Source organism: Rhamphochromis sp. 'chilingali' (genome assembly GCF_963969265.1).
Source record: "Rhamphochromis sp. 'chilingali' genome assembly, chromosome: 1".
NCBI lineage: Eukaryota > Metazoa > Chordata > Actinopteri > Cichliformes > Cichlidae > Rhamphochromis > Rhamphochromis sp. 'chilingali'.
The window spans coordinates 56,305,168-56,328,444 of NC_137929.1; the positions used below are offsets into that span (position 1 = coordinate 56,305,168).

General features: G+C 40.7%; 1 protein-coding gene across 1 annotated transcript; it reads right to left on the reverse strand.

Annotated features, from left to right (window-relative positions):
• Positions 1-3,849: 3,849 nt before the first annotated feature.
• On the reverse strand, positions 3,850-23,029 carry LOC308409125 (high affinity immunoglobulin gamma Fc receptor I-like; the record flags this gene model as incomplete). Its single annotated transcript, XM_080901674.1, has 7 exons — positions 22,912-23,029; positions 22,270-22,305; positions 21,543-21,806; positions 21,218-21,463; positions 20,964-21,131; positions 13,424-13,504; positions 3,850-4,028 (listed from the first exon to the last, which is right to left on the reverse strand). The coding sequence occupies exons 1-7, from the start codon at positions 22,940-22,942 to the stop codon at positions 3,850-3,852; spliced, it is 1,005 nt and encodes a 334-aa protein (XP_080757800.1). The 5' UTR covers positions 22,943-23,029.
• Positions 23,030-23,277: the final 248 nt, after the last annotated feature.

Sequence of the window (23,277 nt, forward strand, 5' to 3'; positions counted from 1 at the left end):
TAGTAATTATCACTAAAATTGGCTCATAATTTGATATTTGTTAATCTTGTTCAGGGTTTGTTTGTTTCCTTAAATGTCTGATGTGTTTTCGAACATTATATTGTGTGACTGTGTAAAATGGAGGAGTTGTAAAACCATGTTTCTGTTGCGCAGAAATTAATTAGATGTGTAGTACATGTGACTGCTGACCTGCCTGAGCAGGAATGATTTAATTCCTTGTGTTGGAGCGCCATCTTGCGGTGGTTTAGAGAATTGTTGAGAATTTATATTCTGTCCCCTTAAAGCACAAATATGATGATGTAACTCCTTCCTTTCTTGGTTTAAAAACGTATGTTATGTTTTTAATGAATTTCATTAGGACATCTTAGCATTGTGAGATGTGCAGAAACACAGAGCGGAGGAAATTTTCATTTTTCATTCAATTTCATTTTCATTCTGATTGTTATGAAGCTAATGTTTGAGTTCAATAGCAGACATTTGTAATCATTCATCTGCCTGTTTGTTTGGGTTGCTTTTCCATTTTCTACATCACTACCATGTGGTAGCCGTCAATCTCAATACTGTCACCATTACTCTAGTCCAATCATCTTCTTGCCTGCTTTCTTTGGACTAATCAGCCTCCACTTTTTGTAGTTTAAATTTCTGCTCTCCATCATTCATACTGTAAGATTCTGATTTGTGCAACCCACCTCCTCCCCATCTCTGCCTCACTGAGATATCAGCCAGACCTCCATCCAAGCCCCAATCTTCATCTTCAACACCACTGGCACCACCTCCTTAGACTCATGGGACTCTTCACCTAAATCCTATCACCACTGGGATCCCTTTCTGCCATGATGAGTCATCAGAGTCTGATCTTCAAATACATTAGTTTCTCTATCTGAAAAAATAGTGTAAAATTCTTTCAAGTTTTCTCATCATTAAACCAGTTGTCTTGATTAATGATGGATGATACATGTATTTCATTCTGTTATGATGAATGACCTTTAAAGAAATACATATTTTGGGCCATTATCCAAACAGAGATGTATTTCTTCTTTGATCTGGGAACAACATATTTTTTTCTGGGATTTAAAGCATCCATTTAGTGTAAGAGTAGCGGTAAAGTATAAACTAGACACAAATTTGATTGAATAGTAAATTCTGGTGTCATTGTACATTGTTTCGAGTTATCACTAAACCTCGGGTTTAAAGTCAAACAGTGTGTTAATGCATCTTTTAATACTTTGTAGCTTCAACACTGTTCTACAAATTCTCTCTACCAACCTGTATCCACCAACAAAGAACATTTTCTTTAAGTGGTTCTTTAATGAAATCAGTTTTATATTGCACATGTTATCTTTCATGCACATGGCACAGCATTCAAGTTTTAAAAGGAGTCTTTATGTGGCCCTGCTAACAGTCTCCCTTTAAAATCTTTTAATCTGAAGCTCATTATTCAGACATGAGTGAGACACTGAGACAGCAAACAAAGAATGTCTTCCTAAAATGAGAAATAAATAAATCTGCAGTCAAAGGGTACGATAGTTGATCAGAAAATGTGTTGTCTTTACCAATATGATCTGAAAACAACTGCAGGTTTGGTTTAGAAGTAAACTAACTGCCTTGTACATTACTTATTGCACAGAACTACAGTGATGCATAAACAGCACATGGTGTATAGCCTCCTCACAGCAGGAATAAGGTTTTATCAATATGAAGCTGATGAGCTCTGCTTCAGAAGTGATGCTCTATAGTGACATCTTCATTGACATTATCCAATCCCTGCTCAGCCTGGTTGGGTGGGATCTTTACCACAGACATGCATGTAGTTTCCTGTAAATATTAGAAAATTATAACAGCTGCTAACACAGGAAAAGTTCAGATAAAAAGACGAGAGAATCCCACCTGTTCAGATGAATATGTGGATGAAATAAGAGGTGAAATCAGAGTGAAGCTCCTCACCTGTGACAGTGATCCAGCTGGATGGAGACTCTCCATGAGCGCTGATGTCACACTTGTAGAGGCCTTCATCAGACCTGGAAACATGCTGGATGGTCATGTGACCTGTAGGCTCCTCCCTGATGAGGGAGCCATCTTTATAGAAAGCAGCTGTGAGGTTGGAGGGAGTGGTCTTTGTTTTACAGAGCAGAGTGACGTCATCTCCCTCCATCACAGGGAGGACAGGACTCTGCAGGATCACTGATCCACCTCAACACAGAGACAAACTACAGCATTTCATCCATTTACACACAGCTTCATCAACACTAACTCCACACACTCAGCTTACCAGTGACTGTCAGGTTAACCATGTTACTGATGGGACCCTCTCTGGACTCACACCAGTAAACTCCACTGTCCAGTGGGTCGATGTAGCTGATGTTACAGGAAGAACCAGCTGGTTTTCCCCACCCATCTCCACACTGAGTCCTCTGTTGTTTGCTTGTGTTTCTCCTCAGAGTCCATCCAGCAGAGCTGTCGTCCTCCTCACAGCTCAGAGACACAGAGTCTCCTTTAAAGAACTGAGAGCTGCTGGGACTCACAATTTTCAAAAGAGACTGACCAACTGAGTTTCAAAATCTTTTACTGGTTCAACAACAGTAACACAGCCACCCAAAATAAAACATATATTGCACTATAAACATATAATGCAGTAAACATCACGTGTCTTCAGTATTCCTAAATCACTTTACATTTAAAATGTGATACTGATAGTAAAGACAGTAGTCAAGCATGCAGTCAGATCCTGGCTGGTCCAGGTTCAGTGCTCTCAGATACACAGTTATAATTAATGTCATTAAAAACACCAAAAAAGGTGGTTTTGGATTTAATGCCTCAGTTTTTAGAGACAAGCTTTATTGAAAGTTTATACGTGGCAGACAGCATTAAAAATAAGATGCAGAAAATCTCTATTTAAGACTCTTTGAGATGTTTTGGATGATCATGCTGAGGTCACTGACCTTGGTTTGTTGTGCAGCACAGCAGTAAGTTCAGACCTAAAGAGAAATGATATCAGTCAATCTTTTCAGCTGGTTCACATTACAGCAAAGCTCCTTCTGGTAGCACGTCTCCCCTTTAGGGGACTTTTAACAGAACATTCAAATATTGTCGATCTCTCCTGTCAGCAGGGACCTTGTAACACACTTTATTACATTTAACTCCTGCCATGTTTTTTTTTTCCAGCTGTTCATTTGTCTGTTTTTGTTTTTGTGTTACATTATCAGATAGGTTATAAAACTATATCTTAAACTGCATGCATGCTAGCAGGTACAGCCCCCTGTGTCAACATCTGCCTGTCAAACAGGCCACACCTGTAATAATATTTATAATTTTACAGTTTTTTTTTAATTGGTTTGGTACTATTTTCATAACTAAAGTGTGCATTTTCAAATCTCTCAGTACAAAACTCACATTTGATCACATTTGTAACACCACTAGTCATCCTTCCAAATCTGATGTCATGAGTTCATTGTATTTGCACATATTTTCATTCCACTTAACCATTGTTTCAGAACACATGATCATTGTGATATATTTTGAGAACATTTGCTTTAATCACCCAAACAAAACAGTAAGATCTTTTTTCAACTTAGTACTTTTACCAATCATTTCATTCAGGAGCAAATAATACAAGCTAAGGGTTTCAAATTGTCCTCGGTGTCACGGTCGGGCGGATCACACACAGTAATTCGGCGTGCCCGTGTGGCGTGCTGGCTAGACCCAAGCGCGGCGAAGGCTAGCGGTGGGTTTGGAGCAGACACGCAGTTATTCTAGTAACGATCAGTGCACGAAGCGTGGCTTCGGAACTGTCGTTACAGACAGAGAGCGAGCGGAGCCGGGAAGAGAAAAAGGATTGAAAGGGATTGTCACTCACGGTTGCTGAATCAGGCAGAGACTGACGTCGGCAGAGTTTCGGAGCTCCTGACACGAAGAGAATGATGTCTGAGCGGCGAACAGGTGGGTGGCGTCTCTCTTTAACCCCGGCCCCGTGATCAGCTGATCACAGCCGATCACCGGCTGACACTCGGTGATGAATGAGTGTAACTGAACTGTAAAACTTCACACAGAAATTTTTACACTTATGTTCAGACATAAAAAAAAAATATACACACATACACACACGAAAAAGGGAGAAAAAAACCAAGTAATTTAAAATGATAATTTAGTTAGTTTTTTTTAGCCATATGCCATTCCTTGCCCTGACCATTTCCACCACAGCCAACTCCTGCTGGTCAGTCAAAACACGTGGGCGACCACCACCAGGTTGTCTCCTATTAATTCTGAGGACAATCATATACTGTCAATATTGAAGTATTACAAATTACATTACTGTAAACTGACAATTACATGTTGTTCATCTATACAATAGAGTACTATATTTTAGAAACAAAGTTGCTATGGCAGACATACCGGTTTTCTTGGCGAAAAGTTCTGATGATAGAGGTGACAGTTGACCTTTGTAAATTAGGCTGTACCAACCTGGCAGCCTCAGCCATGGTAAAAGCCTCTGTTAAAGTTTTTTTTTAATTGGTATGGTACTATTTTCACAACTAAAGTGTGCATTTTCAAATCTCTCAGTACAAAACTCACATTTGATCACATTTGTAACACCACTAGTCATCCTTCCAAATCTGATGTCATGAGTTCATTGTATTTGCACATATTGTCATTCCACGTAACCATTGTTGCAGAACATATGATCATTGTGATATATTCTGAGAACATTTGCTTTACTCACCCAAACAAAACAGTAAGATCTTTTTTTCAACTTAGTACTTTTACCAATCATTTCATACAGGAGCAAATAATACAAGGTAAGGGTTTCAAATTGTCCTTGGTGATGAATGAGTGTAACTGAACTGTAAAACTTTACACAGCAAATATTACACTTATGTTCAGACATAAAATATATATATATATATATATATATATATATATATATATATATATATATATAAATATATTTTTATATTTATCACTTTTATACAATTAATCAAGCCGGTCATTAACATTGGACCATAAGTTTTCATCAACATCACAGTGGATGTCTTCATTGTTCAGGCACCGTGGGAAAAATCTCCTGGCATGACAAATCCAGGCTTGACATTGCTCAGCAGTTATATCACCACAAGCTCCACACATGGCTTGAAGAAGGGAGACATGCTCATGGGGATGGCGATCATACACCTTCCACCTCCATGTAGAGAAGAATTTCTCAATTGGGTTGAGGAAAGGGGGACATGGTGTGTTTGACACCATTCCTGAACCAGCTGTGCATGGTGGAAGATGACATTGTCCCACACAACAACATAGACGATGTCTTCTCCCTGACAGGCCTGCCCCAGTTCATTTAAAAAAAAAACTATCAGGTGTTCAGTGTTGTATGACCCTAGAGCTGGTCTACAGCCTACCACACCATCTTCAGATATAGCTGCACACATTGAGATGTTCCCCCCACGTTGTCCAGGGACGTGGATGGTAGCCCAATAAGGTTACGTCCTCTGTGTCTAGTTTTTGCCAGATTAATGACCTAACAAGTATCATCACAATCATACTTGTGATGATTCACAGTAGCGTCCAGCTCCATCACCCTCTGTTACAGTAATTGCATGCCAGTTTAGTGTTGTACCTGAATATATTCTGAACGCAGTTGTTTCACCTGGACATTGTTCCTCTCAAAAGGAACTTACAAATGACCAGACAACAATCAGTCAAGTTGAAAATCCATGGACATAATGAAGGATTCATTGATTAAACATTAAGATCAGTTGAATTAAATGATAGACAAATGTATTAAACTGAATGATAAGAGATGCAAATCAAAAATTTTATAGTGATAACATTATGAAAGGCAGTAACTGTGAATGAAACATTTATTTAGATGAAACACTTATTTTGTGTAGTGAAAATGATATTTTGTCATTATGTGTATTGTACTAACACAATTGAAAATATGCTGAAATGTTTGAAAAAGGTGCACTTTTGATGATCTGTTGTGATATAAGTACTAAGAGTTTTGAAAATGTACCAATTGCTTGTGAAAACTGCGCCAAACCAATAGAAAAAAACTGTAACCACATGGTCAACAATGATGGCCCGGACTTCATTAGAGATGATGGTGCGTTGTCTTCTGCCTACATTTCTCTGAAGACCACCTCTCTGTCGAGGAGCACCACCACCTCTTCGCTGAAGGTTTCCTCTCCCTACAAGTCTTTCCTGCCCCATATTTGAACAGTGCAAAGTCTCAAACACAGTTCTACTTATATGGTAACTAATTGTGATCATCAAGGGGAAACAATTAGCAATTAGTATTTCTAGATTGAAAGCTCTTGCAGCAATGTGTAACTTACAAATGACCAGACAACAATCAGTCAAGTTGAAAATCCATGGACATAATGAATGATTCATTGATTAAACATTAAGATCAGTTGAATTAAATGACAGACAAATGTATTAAACTGAATAATAAGAGATGCAAATCAAAAATTTTATAGTGATAACATTATGAAAGGCAGTCATTGTGAACAAAACATTTATTTAGATGAAACACTTATTTTGTGTAGTGAAAAGTATATTTTGTCATTATGTGTATTGTACTAACACAATTGAAAATATGCTGAAATGTTTGAAAAAGGTGCACTTTTGATGATCTGTTGTGATATAAGTACTAAGAGTTTTGAAAATGTACCAATTGCTTGTGAAAACTGCGCCAAACCAATAAAAAAAAAACTGTATTCACTGTAACGTTTAACCTGGGTGACGCCACAAAGTCTGAGAGGGGAGGACAAAAAGGGAGAAAAGGCAGAGAGCAGGATGGTTGAGAGTCTGTAAAGAAGTAAAGTTTTTAGTTCCATCTGTGGAATATTTGGGGGATTTGATTGATGCTGGTGGACTGCACACTGCTCCATCGAAGGTCCCAGCCATCGATGGACCTCCACCCTAATTTGCCACTCAGCTAAAGATTTTCTCGTGGACACTGGACTAATATTTCCTCCTGAGATCATCAGTGCTTTTTGCGATGTATCCTGTGACAACCTCAGTGTATTTCTCAGTGTCTGTAGTTATTGCAGGTGGCTGATTGTTTGAAGATGTCCCAGTTTGTAGTGCTGAAGCAGTCCTTCAGAGCATAGGCGCCCCCCTCTGGCCACACATGTATCTGCTTCTGTGTTAGTCTGGTGACTCTCACTCTGGGTGTGTTTACAAGTCTCAGCACGACGGTTCTGTGATCAGAGACCCAGGTGGGGGAAGTGAGAGGCCTTATGTGCTCCTTTACAGGTTGTGTCCAACAAATCCAGTAGGTTATCTCCTCTTGTGGGAATTATATCAATAAAACCTTTAAATCTGTATTAACATCTATGGAGTTGACAGTTTACACATCTGGTAACTGTCAATACTGTCAGTTTAGGTCAACATAGCATCTGGATGCTGAACTCACCTGCCTGCAGTTTGCAGTCCAGACCTTTCAACATCTAGAGCACCATGAAACAAACAAACAAAAAGAAGAAGACCCAGGACAGTCGAGCAGCTAGAATCAGACATGAATAGTACAACAGTCGTCTTGCAAAAATCCAGCAACTGGTCTCTGTAAGTATTTAAGAATACAGACACCTTGTCTATAAAGTTTCCTTGTGTCACACACAGATATGTACACAGACACTAGGCAGTTTTTTATTACCTGGTATTTTCACTCGAGGGACCGGTGCAGTGCATGAACTTATACGCCTTCTCCGTCAATTCTACAGTGGCCCCTAGAGACAAAGCACATACAAACTCCAAAGCACATGGGAAGATGGGACACTTGTTCTTAACTTTTAAGTGTGTGTGCTGGGTACCTTAGTTAATGGTTAGTGTACAATGAATGTTACAGATTACGTGGTAGCATGGGCTTAATTTCCATGCAGGTTATTACACAACAGTCATAGTGGTTCAGCCCACTTAAGATCAAACTGGGCTGTAAATGGTAAATATCTGTTTAAAACAAAGCTTCAGTAATCACTGCTGCAAATCCTGATTTTGAAAAAAAAAATAACAAAAACATATCCAAGCTGATAACTGTGACTCAAAAGAAAATATATGATGGTTTAAAATCAGGCTTTGTAACTCAAAGACTGAAACTATGTTTCATGTGTTTTGTGTGCTCCTGAAAGACATCTCAGTGAGTTTATAGAGTTATGAGGAAGCACTGAGAAGCATTGAATCATTTATTAACTTTTACTTTCAAAAAGATGATGAATTACACTCAGCATGTTTGTCACTTCAGTTTAAACTTGAGTAGAGGAGCTGTTTTCTCACTTGCAAGCTAAACTATGTGAGGACCTTCATTATGATCACACAAGCTCAAAATTAAAAAAAAAACCCCAAACAAGTCCACAGTTGCAAAACGTCGTTCTTATATCCAATCACAATCTCTACTCATTTACTTTGTCTCTAGTTGTTCTCTAATCACTGATTGCTGTATCCGTGTTTGTTAAATTAACTGAGTTCATACAGACACACTCAAAAAAATGAAACTGGGTGATTGTTACATGTACAAGATTCAAACTTGTAATTTGAACTAAATAATTTAATGTTTCTATGGTGAACATAATTAAATCATGTAGCATCTGCATGAAAATCAGCAACTTATTTTCTTCTTGTTGAGATGACATCATACAATCTAGTAAGAGTGGTTAGTTGCCTGGACTCACGAAATCACAAGATCACATTAGATGACAAACTGCAGGAAAGTCGCTGGAGTTTTAAGAGGCAGATAACTACATCCACACCACATGTGTATGCTATCGCTATTTATTGTGGTTTAACCTGTCAAGAACAAAAACGTACAGCAAACTCTGCATCAAGCCTTGTAATCATAGCTTTCCAGTGTGTAACTAGCAATTCTCTCCAGCTGTGCTGATTAATCATCTATATTTGCCCAAAGTGTTCCAGTGGCCCAGGTGACTATAGTTACACAAATGAAACATAAAATACACCACCTCATCATTTCAGAGGCATTTAAATAATTACATTTATTTCCTAAGCAAAAACAAAAGCAGTCTATGCCAACAGAACAAGCAAAATATTACTCTCTAAAACATCATGTTCCAAATGGTGTGAGGTAACTGAATAAATCACTATTTAATAGTTCATTTGTAAGAAACAAGAATGAAAGTTACAAATGTATTGTGCATGACATGGGTATTAAAATGTGGTGACAGAGCCAGGTGCAGATGCGTTACAAGTTAATCTGGTTGTAAGCTATGGCAGTTTGCCACAGGTGGTGCTGGTGGACTGGAGTCCATGTGAGTGCAGAAAATGCAAACTGCACATTTTAGTTGTGAGGTTGAACTCTGAAATCACATCACAGCAATAACATGTGGAGCAAACGAGAACTAAGGAAAGAAGGTTCTCCAGACTGATAACTTTCACAGCACTGGTGTGGTGACCTTGCAGTTTTCTTACATATGGGAGTATCACCAGATAAAATGGTTTTTAAATTTGTTTTGGTCAAGAACAATATGAATGTTGGATTGTTGCATTTGAACCAATCCCAAAAATGTGGTCGAGTGTTTGCAGTTCATGATTTACAAAGACTATTGCTCTCATCTAACAACAAACAGCAAACAGGGTTGCACACAAAACCACACACTAATGGAAGGAGCTATAGATATAAACAAATATGGGACATGATCATGGATCATAATAAAGTCTTCCTGAAAACTGATAAGAAATCTAGAGTCAAAAGTTGTGTATAATTTTTCTATTGGTTTATTTTTCAGAGGCAACAATATTTGAACTGAACTAAAGAAGAAGGTAACAATGCAATAACAATATCAGCGGACTGCGTCAGTAGGACGTATAGTTATATTTCAAGGGTATACAGCTGTGACATACCTACAGCAAAGATTTACTATAGAAGCATAAACCCTTCTTAGACCCGAGCCAGAGTGAAAGGCTGTACAGTTCAGTTCATCTTGTGTCCACTTAGGACTTTCTCCAAAACAGGGTCCATGGAGTCCACTACGCAGTTAAAAATGTTGATTTTCTATCACATTTATGACTTTTTTTCCCATGATGATTTTTTACCAGGATAAATAAAGGACTAATAATAAAAAATTATTTTGTTGCAGTTGATTTTCAAAGGTTCACATAATGGGGTCAGTGTTTGTGAGCCAAACAACACTGCTTGGCTGTGTAAGTGGAGCTGCCTGTCATTTGGGCCGGTCATTTTTTTGAGTTATGATATTTTGTTAAGAATTTTTAAGTAGAATTCTGTTCATTTCCCCTCTTTTATGGGCCGACTTAGTTCTTAAAACAGCTTGTTTCTCTCATTTAAAATGTTTGTATTAACTTTGTCTTTTTGGGGTATAATGAAACCCAATCACCAAGCATCTGAACTGTACATGTGAAATAATAACAAGAGCACTCAGAGCACAACTCCCTTTGAAGAGCAATAATGAAATGGAAACATCCAGTTTTATGACGTTATTACATTATGCTGATGTCTGACCTGTGACCTATGACTGTTGCATACTAAAATGGCCTACTTTATTATGTTTACCCATATGATTGGAGCAGAATTAAAATTTTCCATATTTACATCACACAAAATCTAAACATGACATCTTTAACTGTGGATGCTAGACTGCTAATTGATTGCCCCTCTACCTAAGAGGGGCGAATAAAAGACAAAAATATACCATGTACACAAGTGTTCACAGCATTTTCCGTGAGACTCACCTGCTTACAGCCTGACGCTGCTTTTAACCTGTTTGGTGCGAAGGTAAAGAATGCAATTATCTGCATAGGTCACCGTGGTGGTGCGGTGCTTAGCACTGTTGCCTCACAGGAAGTATGACCTGATTTTAAATCTACCTTTCTGGCCTTTCTGTGTGGAGTTTGCATTTTCTCCCTGAGCTTCATTATTTAGTGAGTAAAACTGGCTGTGATTGGATAAATGGAAGAACAGGGATTCTAAAGAGGACCAGGTATTCACCACATTTTATACTGACAGCAGTGGAAATGTTAAGGAGGTTAAACTGTTGCCATTTATAAAGCAGCTACTGTGCTACCAGTTTCACCAGCAGATGGCAGCAAAATGTAAATGTGGCTCATGTCCAACTCTGGCTTTACAGAGCCAGAGCTTTAGGAGGGACTCTGTGCTGGTTCTGGAGATGGGAGTCAGAAAATACCCAGCCTCAATTATACATATTCATGAGTTTTCAGTTTATGACTGAACACTTGCATCATACATCTGTATGTATGATTGTAGGGTCTATCTTACAATATAAAGCGCCTTGAGGCAACTGTTGTTAAAATTGAATTGAAAGCTCTTTGTTTTCATCTTAAACTATCAAATGTGACACTAGAAAATTTCCATGAGAAAGATTGATACAAATACTATGATGTTTTGTAAAAGTGAGGTTAACTGTAAAATGATGATCACCCAATCATAAAATTAAGTTTCTCTGAGAATACATCATTTAATTTAGCACAACTCATGTCATTAATTATTCACTAAAGTTCAAAATAACTTGTTGGAGTTGGGTTTTTTCTTTCTCTCCAGAGTTTTTCTATCATACAAATCATGAAAATCAAGAAAAAAAAAAGACTCAAAATGTTTTCTTTGGTCGGTTTACTTGGAATATTTTTGTACATAAAGATGAGATCTTTTCAGTCTCAAACACATATGTCATGCACTGAGGCTTTCTGCACAGTTTGCAGCCACTCAAGAGTGCCCATGCTGTTCTTAGTCTGTGGTTGTGGTTTATTCTTTATTTTTTGCTCTGAAGAGACAAGTGTATCGGTTAACCAAAATGGAACAACTCCAATTTTTTTTTTTATCTGAACCTTTGGTGAAACCTACACAGAACCACACGAGAAAAACTAGTGAAAAAATATTTTACTGAACATGATCTCTACACCTCTACTGTGGGAAGAAGAGCAGGATCTGACAAACATGAAAAAAACACAAATAACAGTGATTAGCTGCATGTTTGTATTAGTCTTAAATAAGTGTGTGTGTGTGTGTGTGTGTGTGTGTGTGTGTGTGTGTGTGTGTGTGTGTGTGTGTGTGTGTGTGTGTGTGTGTGTGTGTGTGTGTGTGTGTGTGTGTGCCTTTAAGTGATATGTAGGTTTTGGTTAGGTTCACTGTAATTGTAATTAGACAGGTATAGACATAAAATATACTTTTGAACATGTTGATGTCCTCTGGTTTGAGGTGTTGGCGGGGTCTGTTGGAGACCAGCAGCTGGATTGCGGCTGTGGTTGGACTGGTGGACTACTGCAGCCCAGAGTAGATGATGTTTGGCACTAGTTTAAAGCCTGAAAACAAACACACAGTCCAAAGAACAGGAAACACGATTACAATCTTTGTAGTTCAATCAAAACCTCAAATCCATCCATTTTCTACAACTTATCTGGGTTCAGGTCCTCGAGGAAGATCAGTCTAAGTAGAAAAACCTAGACTACACACAGTATGCCCACACCTAGAGTGTGGGCATACTGTGGGTACATTGCGGGCCCACAGTGGACCTCATTGTTGGCCCCCCTCTTTGATTAGTGTAGGTAGCCTACAGTAGTGTGACACCCACATTGGCCCACACAGCCCTAGCCTGGACCCCAAAGGGGCATATTGCTGGATACATCCCAGCTTTGGAGAAACCTGAGCTTAACACGATTCCCATGTTCCAAAGAATCTGCAGTCCATAACACAACTTCAGGGTGAGCATGACAGAAACTGCAAATGAAAACATTCTCACATATAATCATCTAACTTACATCAACTGAAAACAAAAGGAAACACAGGCGTCTGATCTGCCCCCCTGACATAAACAGGAGAGAAACATTAAAAAAAAGCTTCCCATCAGGCCATTTTCCATTTTCATAGTTTAAAAATTACAATTCAAGGGTGGCACCTGTGCTCCAATGAGTGGTAGAAACTGCACTTCTTAACAGATTGGAGATGTAATGCATTCAAAATCAGAAACTGTGAAAACTGTACAGCTGCCCTCTTTTGGATAAACAGCTTTTTTTTATAGAAATGATTTTTTCTGTTTTGCTTTAAAAAATAAATTGACATCCAGACTTTGGTGAGCCATGAGATTTGTTACAAAGTTATATGTTTTTTATTTGGTTGGTTTTCCTAAATTCAGCACAAATTCAAACATTAAGATGTGGAACTGACTCCTGTCAGAATAACTCATTTTAAAGATGTTTTGTTAAAATAAATAGGTCATGTCAAATTGTTTGAAGTGGACCTAATATGATTTCAGCACAACATTTTTATCTTTAAATTACACTGGTCCATCGGGACCCTCAGTCCATCCTGGTGCCTACGTTGACTGCTTTATTTGAAGCTTTAAACACACTTAATATGAACATCCAACAGTGAAAAAGGATATATATGCCAGGGAATAAGAAAAGTAGAATAGGTCCATTTTTACATTGGCTATACCTCTCGTACCTCTTGGTCTGTTGGCTATTTGTCCTTCACTGACATCTTCATATATTCTCACTGTTGAGTAGACTGCATCTGGATCACTTCCTGTTCAATGAAGAACATTTAGATTACTGCAGGTACAAAAGCTGCAAATTTAGCAAGAACAGTGTTATATTAGAAGGAAATAACAGGAGTTGCAATAAGGGCAATAAGAGAAATCTAACAATGATTATACATAAAATGACATAAAACATTCAAGTCCAGGCACCTATGCTAGGTTTGAAAAAAAGAAATGATTTGGTAAAATACATTAAAAATATACCAACACATATTGGATTACTCTTCCATCCCAGTGCAGAGATACAAAGATACAACAGAGCAGCTTCACTCACCATGTGCAACACTATGTGCATGCTGTTATGGTCTGTTAAAAGCACTTTTGTAACAGAAGATTGTGTCAACAGAGGAAATTTAAATCAACTTTATAATCAACATAATAACAATAAACAACACTGTTAGTAAAGCAATTGAAATAAATACACAACAAGCCAGTCCAGAGATATAAAACCTCCACTGTGTCCTGGATCTGCCTCCAGTCCCAAACCTCTCGCCTACTGTAGGAGGTGCCCACGAGACATCCTGGTCAGATTATGAGTCACCTTAAATGAATCCTTTCCAATGTGGAGGATTAACGTCTCTACTCTGAGCCGTTTCTGAATGACCAGATCAAGCTGTAAATCATCAACTCTCTCTTTACTACAACAGGCAGAGCAGCATCCCAGTTACTGTAGCTGCAGTGACTTCCAGTCATGTTGCAGTTTATGACACTGGTGATATGATCTATTTTATTGCCAAACATATTTAAAATGTCAGCTTTCATGTTCTCAAAATAACTGCAGTTACCACAGTCTGTAGGCCACCAAAGCCAAGTTCTAGGTTTGAGAGCAGAAAGGTGACTTTGACAAGTTTGTCTCTGATTAGCAGGGATTCAGTAAAAATCTCTAAAAGTGTTTCTTTCAAGAATGTCTCATTTTTTTTTTCTTTAGGAAGTTTTGATCAAGACAGCCTCTCTGCTGTACCATGTGACAATGCAGTTATAGTCGAGCTATGACTGCTCTGTCAATATCTTTGTGTCCCTACACCCTTAAAAAGGCTGATCCGTGATGGTATTTTCAAATGTTTTTAGCTCTTTACTTTAGTTTAGATTACTTTTCATAACCTACATTAAATGCCTGGACTTGGATCTTCACCTGTGTCAGGCCCATCAGGGTTCAAGTAATTCAAGGAGCCCTATTTGTGACTGTGGCTCAGGTGGTAGTGGTTCATCTATGAGTCAGGAAGTGTGTGGATCAATCCATGACTCCCCCACTCCATGTGCTGCAGTATTCTGGGGCAAGATACTGAATCCTGAGTCTCCCCCAATGCATCTGTTAGAGCAGTGGTTCCCAAACTTTCTTCGCTGGGCCCCCCTTTGTTTTACAGAAAAAGGTTCGCCTCCCCCCCCCCCCCCCCCCCACACACACACACACACACACACGCACGCAATAACACATCCTCCAGTAGTTAGTCATTACAACAAGTTTTTGTGAACTAAAAATCAAGAATGTGGGATCCTTTTTGTCCGTGATTTGAACAGCCCAGCGCTGCTCCTGACGAAGGGAAAACCAATTCTGCAGGGGGGACCTACCTCAGCACCTGTGCAGGTGAAACCAAAGAGAAGATATGCTTCAGCAGATTTTCTAGTTTTTGGCTTAGAATGAAGTTGGTTTGGAAACATATTCATCTCCTGCTTTGCGCTTCTGTGGGCGCCCGTGCTAGCAGTGACCAAGCGTTTTGTCCCCCCCCCTTTTTCATAACGCGCGCCCCCTGCAATGGCTCTGGGGGGGGGGGGCTTTGGGAAGGTCTGTGTTAGAGTGTTATACACTTAGGCATAAATAGGCCAAGTGGGGCTTTCTCAGCGCTTCAGGACTGTTTTGAGTGCACAGACTGGAACATGTTTAAAGAGGCAGCCACCCAAAATGGCTTCTTGGACCTGGACGAGTTCACTGAATCTGTGACCTGTTACATCAGTAAGTGCACAGAAGATGTAACTGTAACTGGAGATGTCACACTCCCTGAGGAGCTGATCAAATTCTACGTGTGGTTTGATGCCCTGAACAACACACAAGCAAAGAAAGCCACGTCCCCCACCACCGACCAGACCATCTCTTTGCCTGCAGCCGATGTGAGGAGATCTCTCACCAAGGTCAACCCACGAAAAGCTGCTGGACCAGAAAACATCCCAGGTCGTGTGCTGAGAGAGTGCGCTGATCAGCTGGGTGATGTCTTCACAGACATTTTCAACTCATCACTGAGCCAGATGATCGTCCCAGCGTGCTTCAAGTCCACCGCCATCATCCCAGTGCCAAGGAAATCCTCAGTATCCTGCCTGAATGACTACTGTCCCATCGCACTGACCCCCATCATCATGAAGTGCTTTGAGAGACTTGTCATGGAACACATGAAGAGCAACCTCTCCTGCTCACTGGACCCGCTGCAGTTTGCATATCGGCCAAACAGATCGACCGAAGATGCTATTTCCACTGCACTTCACCTCTCCCTCTCCCACCTGGACAAGAAAGACAGTTATGTCAGAATGCTGTTCATAGACTTCAGCTCAGCATTCAACACCATTATCCCCCAAAACCTGTTTAACAAACTCAGCAAGTTGGGACTGAGCACCTCTCTCTGCAACTGGATACTAGATTTCCTGTCAGAGAGGCCTCAGTCCATCCATATCGGCGACAACATCTCCAGCACCATCAGGCTGAGCACAGGAGCTCCTCAGAGCTGTGTTCTCAGCCCTCTGTTGTTCATCCTCCTGACACACGACTGCACCGCCCTACACAGCTCTAACCACATCATCAAGTTCGCTGACAACGCAACCGTGGTTGGACTCATCAACAGCAACGACAAGTCAGCGTACAGAGATGAGGTTCAGCAGCTGGCGTTCTGGTGCAGTGAGAACAACCTGTCACTAAATGTGTACAAAACCAAGGAGATGATCGTTGACTTCAGGAAGACTCGCTCCACCCACACGCCGCTCAGCATCCACGGTTCCATTGTTAACTGTTAACTGCACCAAGTTCCTGGGAGTTCATACCTCAGACGACCTCACCTGGACCACTAACACCACTTCCATCACCAAAAAGGCCCAACAGCACCTCCACTTCCTGAAATGCCTGAAGCGGGAGAACCTCCCTCCTCCCACCCTCACCATATTCTACAGGGGCATCATAGAGAGCGTTCTGACCAGCTGCATCTCCGTGTGGTTTGGAAACTGCAAAGTCGGTGACCTCAGCCAGCTACATCGGATCATCAAAGCAGCTGCCAAGATCATCGGAACATCTCTCCCTCTGCTACAGGACATCTTTCACAAACGCTGCATCAGTAAGGCCTCCTGCATCGTGTGTGACCCCTCACACCCCTCACATGGACTCTTTTCCCTCCTGCCATCTGGCAGACGCTATCGCAGCATTGGCGCCCGATCCTCCTGACAGATAGCTTTCTCAAAGTGTATACTCACTCCCCTTACCTCAGTCTCAAGTGTGTGTGGGCGGTTTATCTTTCAAGCTCGGGTCCTCTACCAGAGGCCTGGGAGCTTGAGGGTCCTGCGCAGTATCTTAGCTGTTCCCAGGACTGCGCTCTTCTGGACAGAGATCTCCAATGTTATTCCCGGGATCTGCTGGAGCCACTCGCCTAGCTTGGGAGTCACCGCACCTAGTGCTCCGATTACCACGGGGACCACCGTTACCTTCACCCTCCACATCCTCTCGAGCTCTTCTCTGAGCCCTTGGTATTTCTCCAGCTTCTCGTGTTCCTTCTTCCTGATATTGCTGTCATTCGGAACCGCTACATCGATCACTACGGCCGTCTTCTTCTGTTTGTCTACCACCACTATGTCCGGTTGGTTAGCCACCACCATTTTGTCCGTCTGTATCTGGAAGTCCCACAGGATCTTAGCTCGGTCATTCTCCACCACCCTTGGGGGCATCTCCCATTTTGACCTCGGGACTTCCAGGTTATACTCGGCACAGATGTTCCTGTACACTATGCCGGCCACTTGGTTATGGCGTTCCATGTATGCCTTGCCTGCTAGCATCTTGCACCCTGCTGTTATGTGCTGGATTGTCTCTGGGGCATCTTTACACAGCCTGCACCTGGGGTCTTGCCTGGTGTGATAGACCCCAGTCTCTATGGATCTTGTACTCAGAGCTTGTTCTTGTGCTGCCATGATTAGTGCCTCTGTGCTGTCTTTCAGTCCAGCTTTGTCCAGCCACTGGTAGGATTTCTGGATATCAGCCACCTCCTCTATCTGCCGGTGGTACATACCGTGCAGGGGCCTGTCCTTCCATGATGGTTCCTCGTCTCCCTCCTCTTTCTTGGGTTTCTGCTGCCTGAGGTATTCACTGAGCACTCGGTCAGTTGGGGCCATCTTCCCAATGTATTTTTGGATGTTCGTTGTCTCATCCTGGACTGTGGTGCTGACACTCACCAGTCCCCGGCCCCTTTCCTTCCGCTTAGCGTACAGCCTCAGGGTGCTGGACTTGGGGTGAAACCCTCCATGCATGGTAAGGAGCTTTCTTGTCTTTATGTCAGTGGCTTCTATCTCCTCCTCGTACGTGTTGATGGCCCGGATCTTGTTCTTACCATTCAGCTGACTCCTCAGGACTTGCCTGACCCTCTGCAGGTAATTGGTGGTTGCAGCTTTTCTAGCAGCCTCTTCATTGTTCCCATTCGCCTGCGGGATCCCCAGGTACTTGTAACTGTCCTCTATGTCTGCAATGTTGTCTTCTGGTAGTTCAATCCCCTCAGTTCTGACTACCTTCCCTCTCTTTGTTACCATCCGACTACACTTCTCCAGTCCGAACGACATTCCAATGTCATTGCTGTATAGCCTGGTAGTGTGGATCAGTGAATCAATGTCTCGTTCACTCTTGGCATACAGCTTGATGTCATCCATGTACAGGAGGTATTCTTCTTATTCTTATTTTTCCTATATTTATTGTTGCTCTTTTGCACTGTATGGAACTGGAGCCTCGTCGTCTTGTCTCTCTATGTACTGAACTGTACATAGCAGAGATGACAATGAGGTTGACTTTGACTTTGACTAAAAGTGCTTTATAAATGTGTGAGTGAGCTATGCAGTAATAAGCACTTTGAGTGCTCAACTGAGTAGGAAGTTACTAAATAAGTTTATTTAACATCATGCCATCTTTACATTTTTTCTTAATAAGAGTGTTTTAATACACTATGTCTATGACACACACTTTTATTATTTGTAATTTCGCATCATGAAGAGAATAATAAATGATATTTATAAACACCATCAACTGTGAAAAGCTTTATTTCCCGTAACGCTGTGAAACACAGAGAACAGGGGGCTGTAAATAACCACAAAGCTGCACAAAGTTCATCTGTTAATGCAAACTGACACTTGTAGGAAAACACCTTCTTACTACATGAACCCTACTATAAGCTAAACTAGAACACCTAGCAGTGCAAATTCTTTTTTTTTCTTTTTTTTTTTTTTTGTGTCCCGTTTGGATCTTTAGCCATCAGAATTCTTGTCTTAAGGCCAAGAAAGATGCCAAGCGGATTTATTTTACCAAGTGGATCATCATGGCCTTGCCATATTGGTCCGTTTGATTGACCTTTATTATAATTATGAATTTATTTTATTTTCGGTTGCTACAAACAGGACAGTCATGTCTGTCCCGTTTGTAGCAGTGCAAATTCCGATCAGCGTCAGACTACAGTTAACTGGAAACAACAAGAGGGAAGAGGTGCTGTGGTCTTACACAGAACTTTAAAGTGGTCAAAATGATTGAAGGTCAGTTTGAGCTACAGGTAATGACAGTTAATGATCTTTTGTCTGTTCAGTCTTTCTAACAACTTGTTCAGCTTCTTCTAGGCTGCTTTGTTTTCCCCTTTGTGCACTGCTGGAATGTTCAAAGGCCCAGATGTGGTTTAAAAGTCACAACACGCCTGACTTTATAAAAGCTTTAACACAGGAAACCCTTAGTGAATAAGGGCTTGCCTGCCTTTGCAAGAAAAGAATGGATATAGCAAGCTTTGACTTTGACTTTGACTAAAAGTGCTTTATAAATGTGTGAGTGAGCTATGCAGTAATAAGCACTTTGAGTGCTCAACTGAGTAGGAAGTTACTAAATAAGTTTATTTAACATCTTGCCATCTTTAAATTTTTTCTTAATAAGAGTGTTTTAATACACTATGTCTATGACACACACTTTTATTATTTGTAATTTCTCATCATGAAGAGAATAATAAATGATATTTATAAACACCATCAACTGTGAACAGCTTTATTTCCCGTAACGCTGTGAAACACAGAGAACAGGGGGCTGTAAATAACCACAAAGCTGCACAAAGTTCATCTGTTAATGCAAACTGACACTTGTAGGAAAACACCTTCTTACTACATGAACCCTACTATAAGCTAAACCAGAACACCTAGCAGTGCAAATTCTTTTTTTTTTTTTGTGTCCCATTTGGATCTTTAGCCATCAGAATTGTTGTTTTAAGGCCAAGAAAGATGCCAAGCGGATTTATTTTACCAAGTGGATCATCATGGCCTTGCCATATTGGTCCATTTAATTGACCTTTATTATAATTATGAATTTATTTTATTTTCGGTTGCTACAAACGGGACAGTTTGTAGCAACAGGTAAACTGAAGGTCAGTTTGAGCTACAGGTAATGACAGTTAATGATCTTTTGTCTGTTCAGTCTTTCTAACAACTTGTTCAGCCTCTTCTAGGTTGCTTTATTTTCCCCTTTGTGCACTGCTGGAATGTTCAAAGGCCCAGATGTGGTTTAAAAGTCACAACACGCCTGACTTTATAAAAGCTTTAACACATGAAACCCTTGGTGAATAAGGGCTTGCCTGCCTTTGCAAGAAAAGACTCGATATAGCAAGCTCTGCATCTTATCTTGAAGACCTCTTAGTACCATCGTTCCAATAGAGCTCATCGCTCTCAGACTGGAACTGTTGTTCTTAGAGTATTTAAAAGTAGAATGGGAGGCAGAGTCTTCAGTTTTCAGGCACCGCTTCTATGGAACCAGCTTCCAGTTTGGATTTGGGAGCCAGACGCCATATCTATTTTTAAATTTTCCTTTTTGAGAAAGCATATAGTTGGGCTGGATCAGGTGACCCTGAATCCTCCTTCAGTTATGCTGCAATAGGTGTAGACTGCTGGGGGGTTTTCATGAGTGTTTCTCCTTTACTTAGAATGCGTTTATACACCTCTCTGATTTAAATCATTCATTATTATTAATCTCTCGCTCTCTTCCATAGAATGGCTTTTTTCTGGTTTCTCTCCCTTCACACCCCCAACTGACAGTGGCAGATGGCTGCTCCACAATGTAATGTAATGTTGGACAGACCATCACACCATAGTTTGAAGTAACAACTGAATTTAACGGATTGTATTTTGTTAGATCATGAAGCATTCATGCATCAACCCCCCACCCCCACCTCCACGCCCCCACAATCTGAATCTCACCTTCACGTTTCCTGTAAACACATAGTCTCACCAGCAGAACCAGTAACACCAGTAGAGCCACAACACAGACTGATCCAACACATGACAAAACAGAGAGAACAGCAGGAGAGAGTGATGGAGGAAGAGTGCTGGAGGTGGATGTAGGTGGAGGTGTGGTGGTGTGTTTGTCTAAAACAAAGCAAACACAGTCATTAAGTTGTCGTCACATTGTGAATGTTGAAAGCTGCAGAAACACAGACAGGTGAGTGTGTCACCTGTGACAGTGATCCAGCTGGATGGAGACTCTCCATGACCGCTGATGTTACACTTGTAGAGGCCTTCATCAGACCTGGAAACATGCTGGATGGTCATGTGACCTGTAGGCTGCTTCCTGATGAGGGAGCCATCTTTATAGAAAGCAGCTGGGAGGTTGGAGGGAGTGGTGTTTGTTTTACAGAGCAGAGTGACGTCATCTCCCTCCATCACAGGGAGGACAGGACTCTGCAGGATCACTGATCCACCTCAACACAGAGACAAACTACAGCATTTCATCCATTTACACACAGCTTCATCAACACTAACTCCACACACTCAGCTTACCAGTGACTGTCAGGTTAACCATGTTACTGATGGGACCCTCTCTGGACTCACACCAGTAAACTCCACTGTCCAATGGGTCGATGTAGCTGATGTTACAGGATGAACCAGCTGCTTTTCCCCACTCATCTCCACACTGAGTCTTCTGTCGTGTCTTTGGGTTTCTCCTCAGAGTCCATCCAGCAGAGCTGTCGTCCTCCTCACAGCTCAGAGACACAAAGTCTCCTTTAAAGAACTGAGAGCTGCTGGGACTCACAGTCAGACGAGCTGCCAGGAAGACGATATGATGTGAATCAATTTTCAAAAGAGAACGACCAACTGAGTTTCATAATCTTTTACTGTTTCAACAACAGTAACACAGCCACCCAAAATAAAACATATTTTGGGTGGCTGTGTATATTGCACTATAAACATATAATGCAGTAAACATCACGTGTCTTCAGTATTCCTAAATCACTTTACATTTAAAATGTGATACTGATAGTAAAGACAGTAGTCAAGCATGCAGTCAGATCCTGGCTGGTCCAGGTTCAGTGATCTCAGATGCACAGTTATAATTAATGTTATTAAAAACACCAAAAAAAGGTGGTTTTGGATTTAATGCCTCAGTTTTTAGAGACAAGCTTTATTGAAAGTTTATACGTGGCAGACAGCATTAAAAATAAGATGCAGAAAATGTCTATTTGAGACTCTTTGAGATGTTTTGGATGATCACGATGAGGTCACTGACCTTGGTTTGTTGTGCAGCACAGCAGTAAGTTCAGACCTAAACAGAAATGATATCAGTCAATCTGAGTTTTCAGCTGGTTCACATTACAGCAAAGCTCCTTCTGGTACCACGTCTCCCCTTTAGGGGACTTTTAGCTTCTGCTTAGGCCTTTTCTAGCTGTTCGTTTGTCTGTTTTTGTTTTTAAAACTATATCCATAAATATCATGAATGTGTCACAGAGACACAGACAGCTGCTAATCAGTGTCAGTAACAGACAAATAAAAGAGGTTCAATTTCCCACTTCTGGGATAGCTGAGGTGAACGGCAGCAGACAGAAGGTACAGCCCCTGTGTCAACATCTGCCTGTCAATCAAACAGGCCACACCTACAATAATATCAACTTTAAGCCTTCATTCCTCAAGATACAAATTAAAAATACACACTTTAAAATATGTTCTTTCCTGATTTCTCGGTTTTATGTACAAACAACACTGGTTCATCTGTGATTCATAAGTCAGTGTTAAATAGCTTAATGCTTAAAACTGTGGCTCAAGACTTTTGCACAGTACTCTGTCTCACAACATATGTCACCACCCTTGTATAACTCAGCTGATATGCTATAAAAACAGTTAACTGCATTTGGAAGTGAAAGATTGAACTTACAGAGCAGCTGCTGAAGAGATGCTGGGTTCATCTTGGCTGAGCTCAGACACAGCAGTTATATCAACTTCCTTCTGCATGCAAGGCTACATATACTGCTTTGTGGTTTTCTTGTTGCCATTACGACAGCTGATTTAAAATAGCACAGATGATCAAACTCCATGTGACATTTCTATGTTATGCTTTAAAGCGTTGTACTTTTGTTAAAATGGTAAAAAAAAAACAACAACCCTGTTTTTCAACTGTCAACTTGAGAAATAATGTTTTATAGCAGGTAGCTGTTGTGTGTTTGGGGCTAGTATGAGACCCTCTCTCGCCCACCCTCCCCCACTCCCCCATTCACTTCTTCAGTCAGCAAAGTAGAACTCT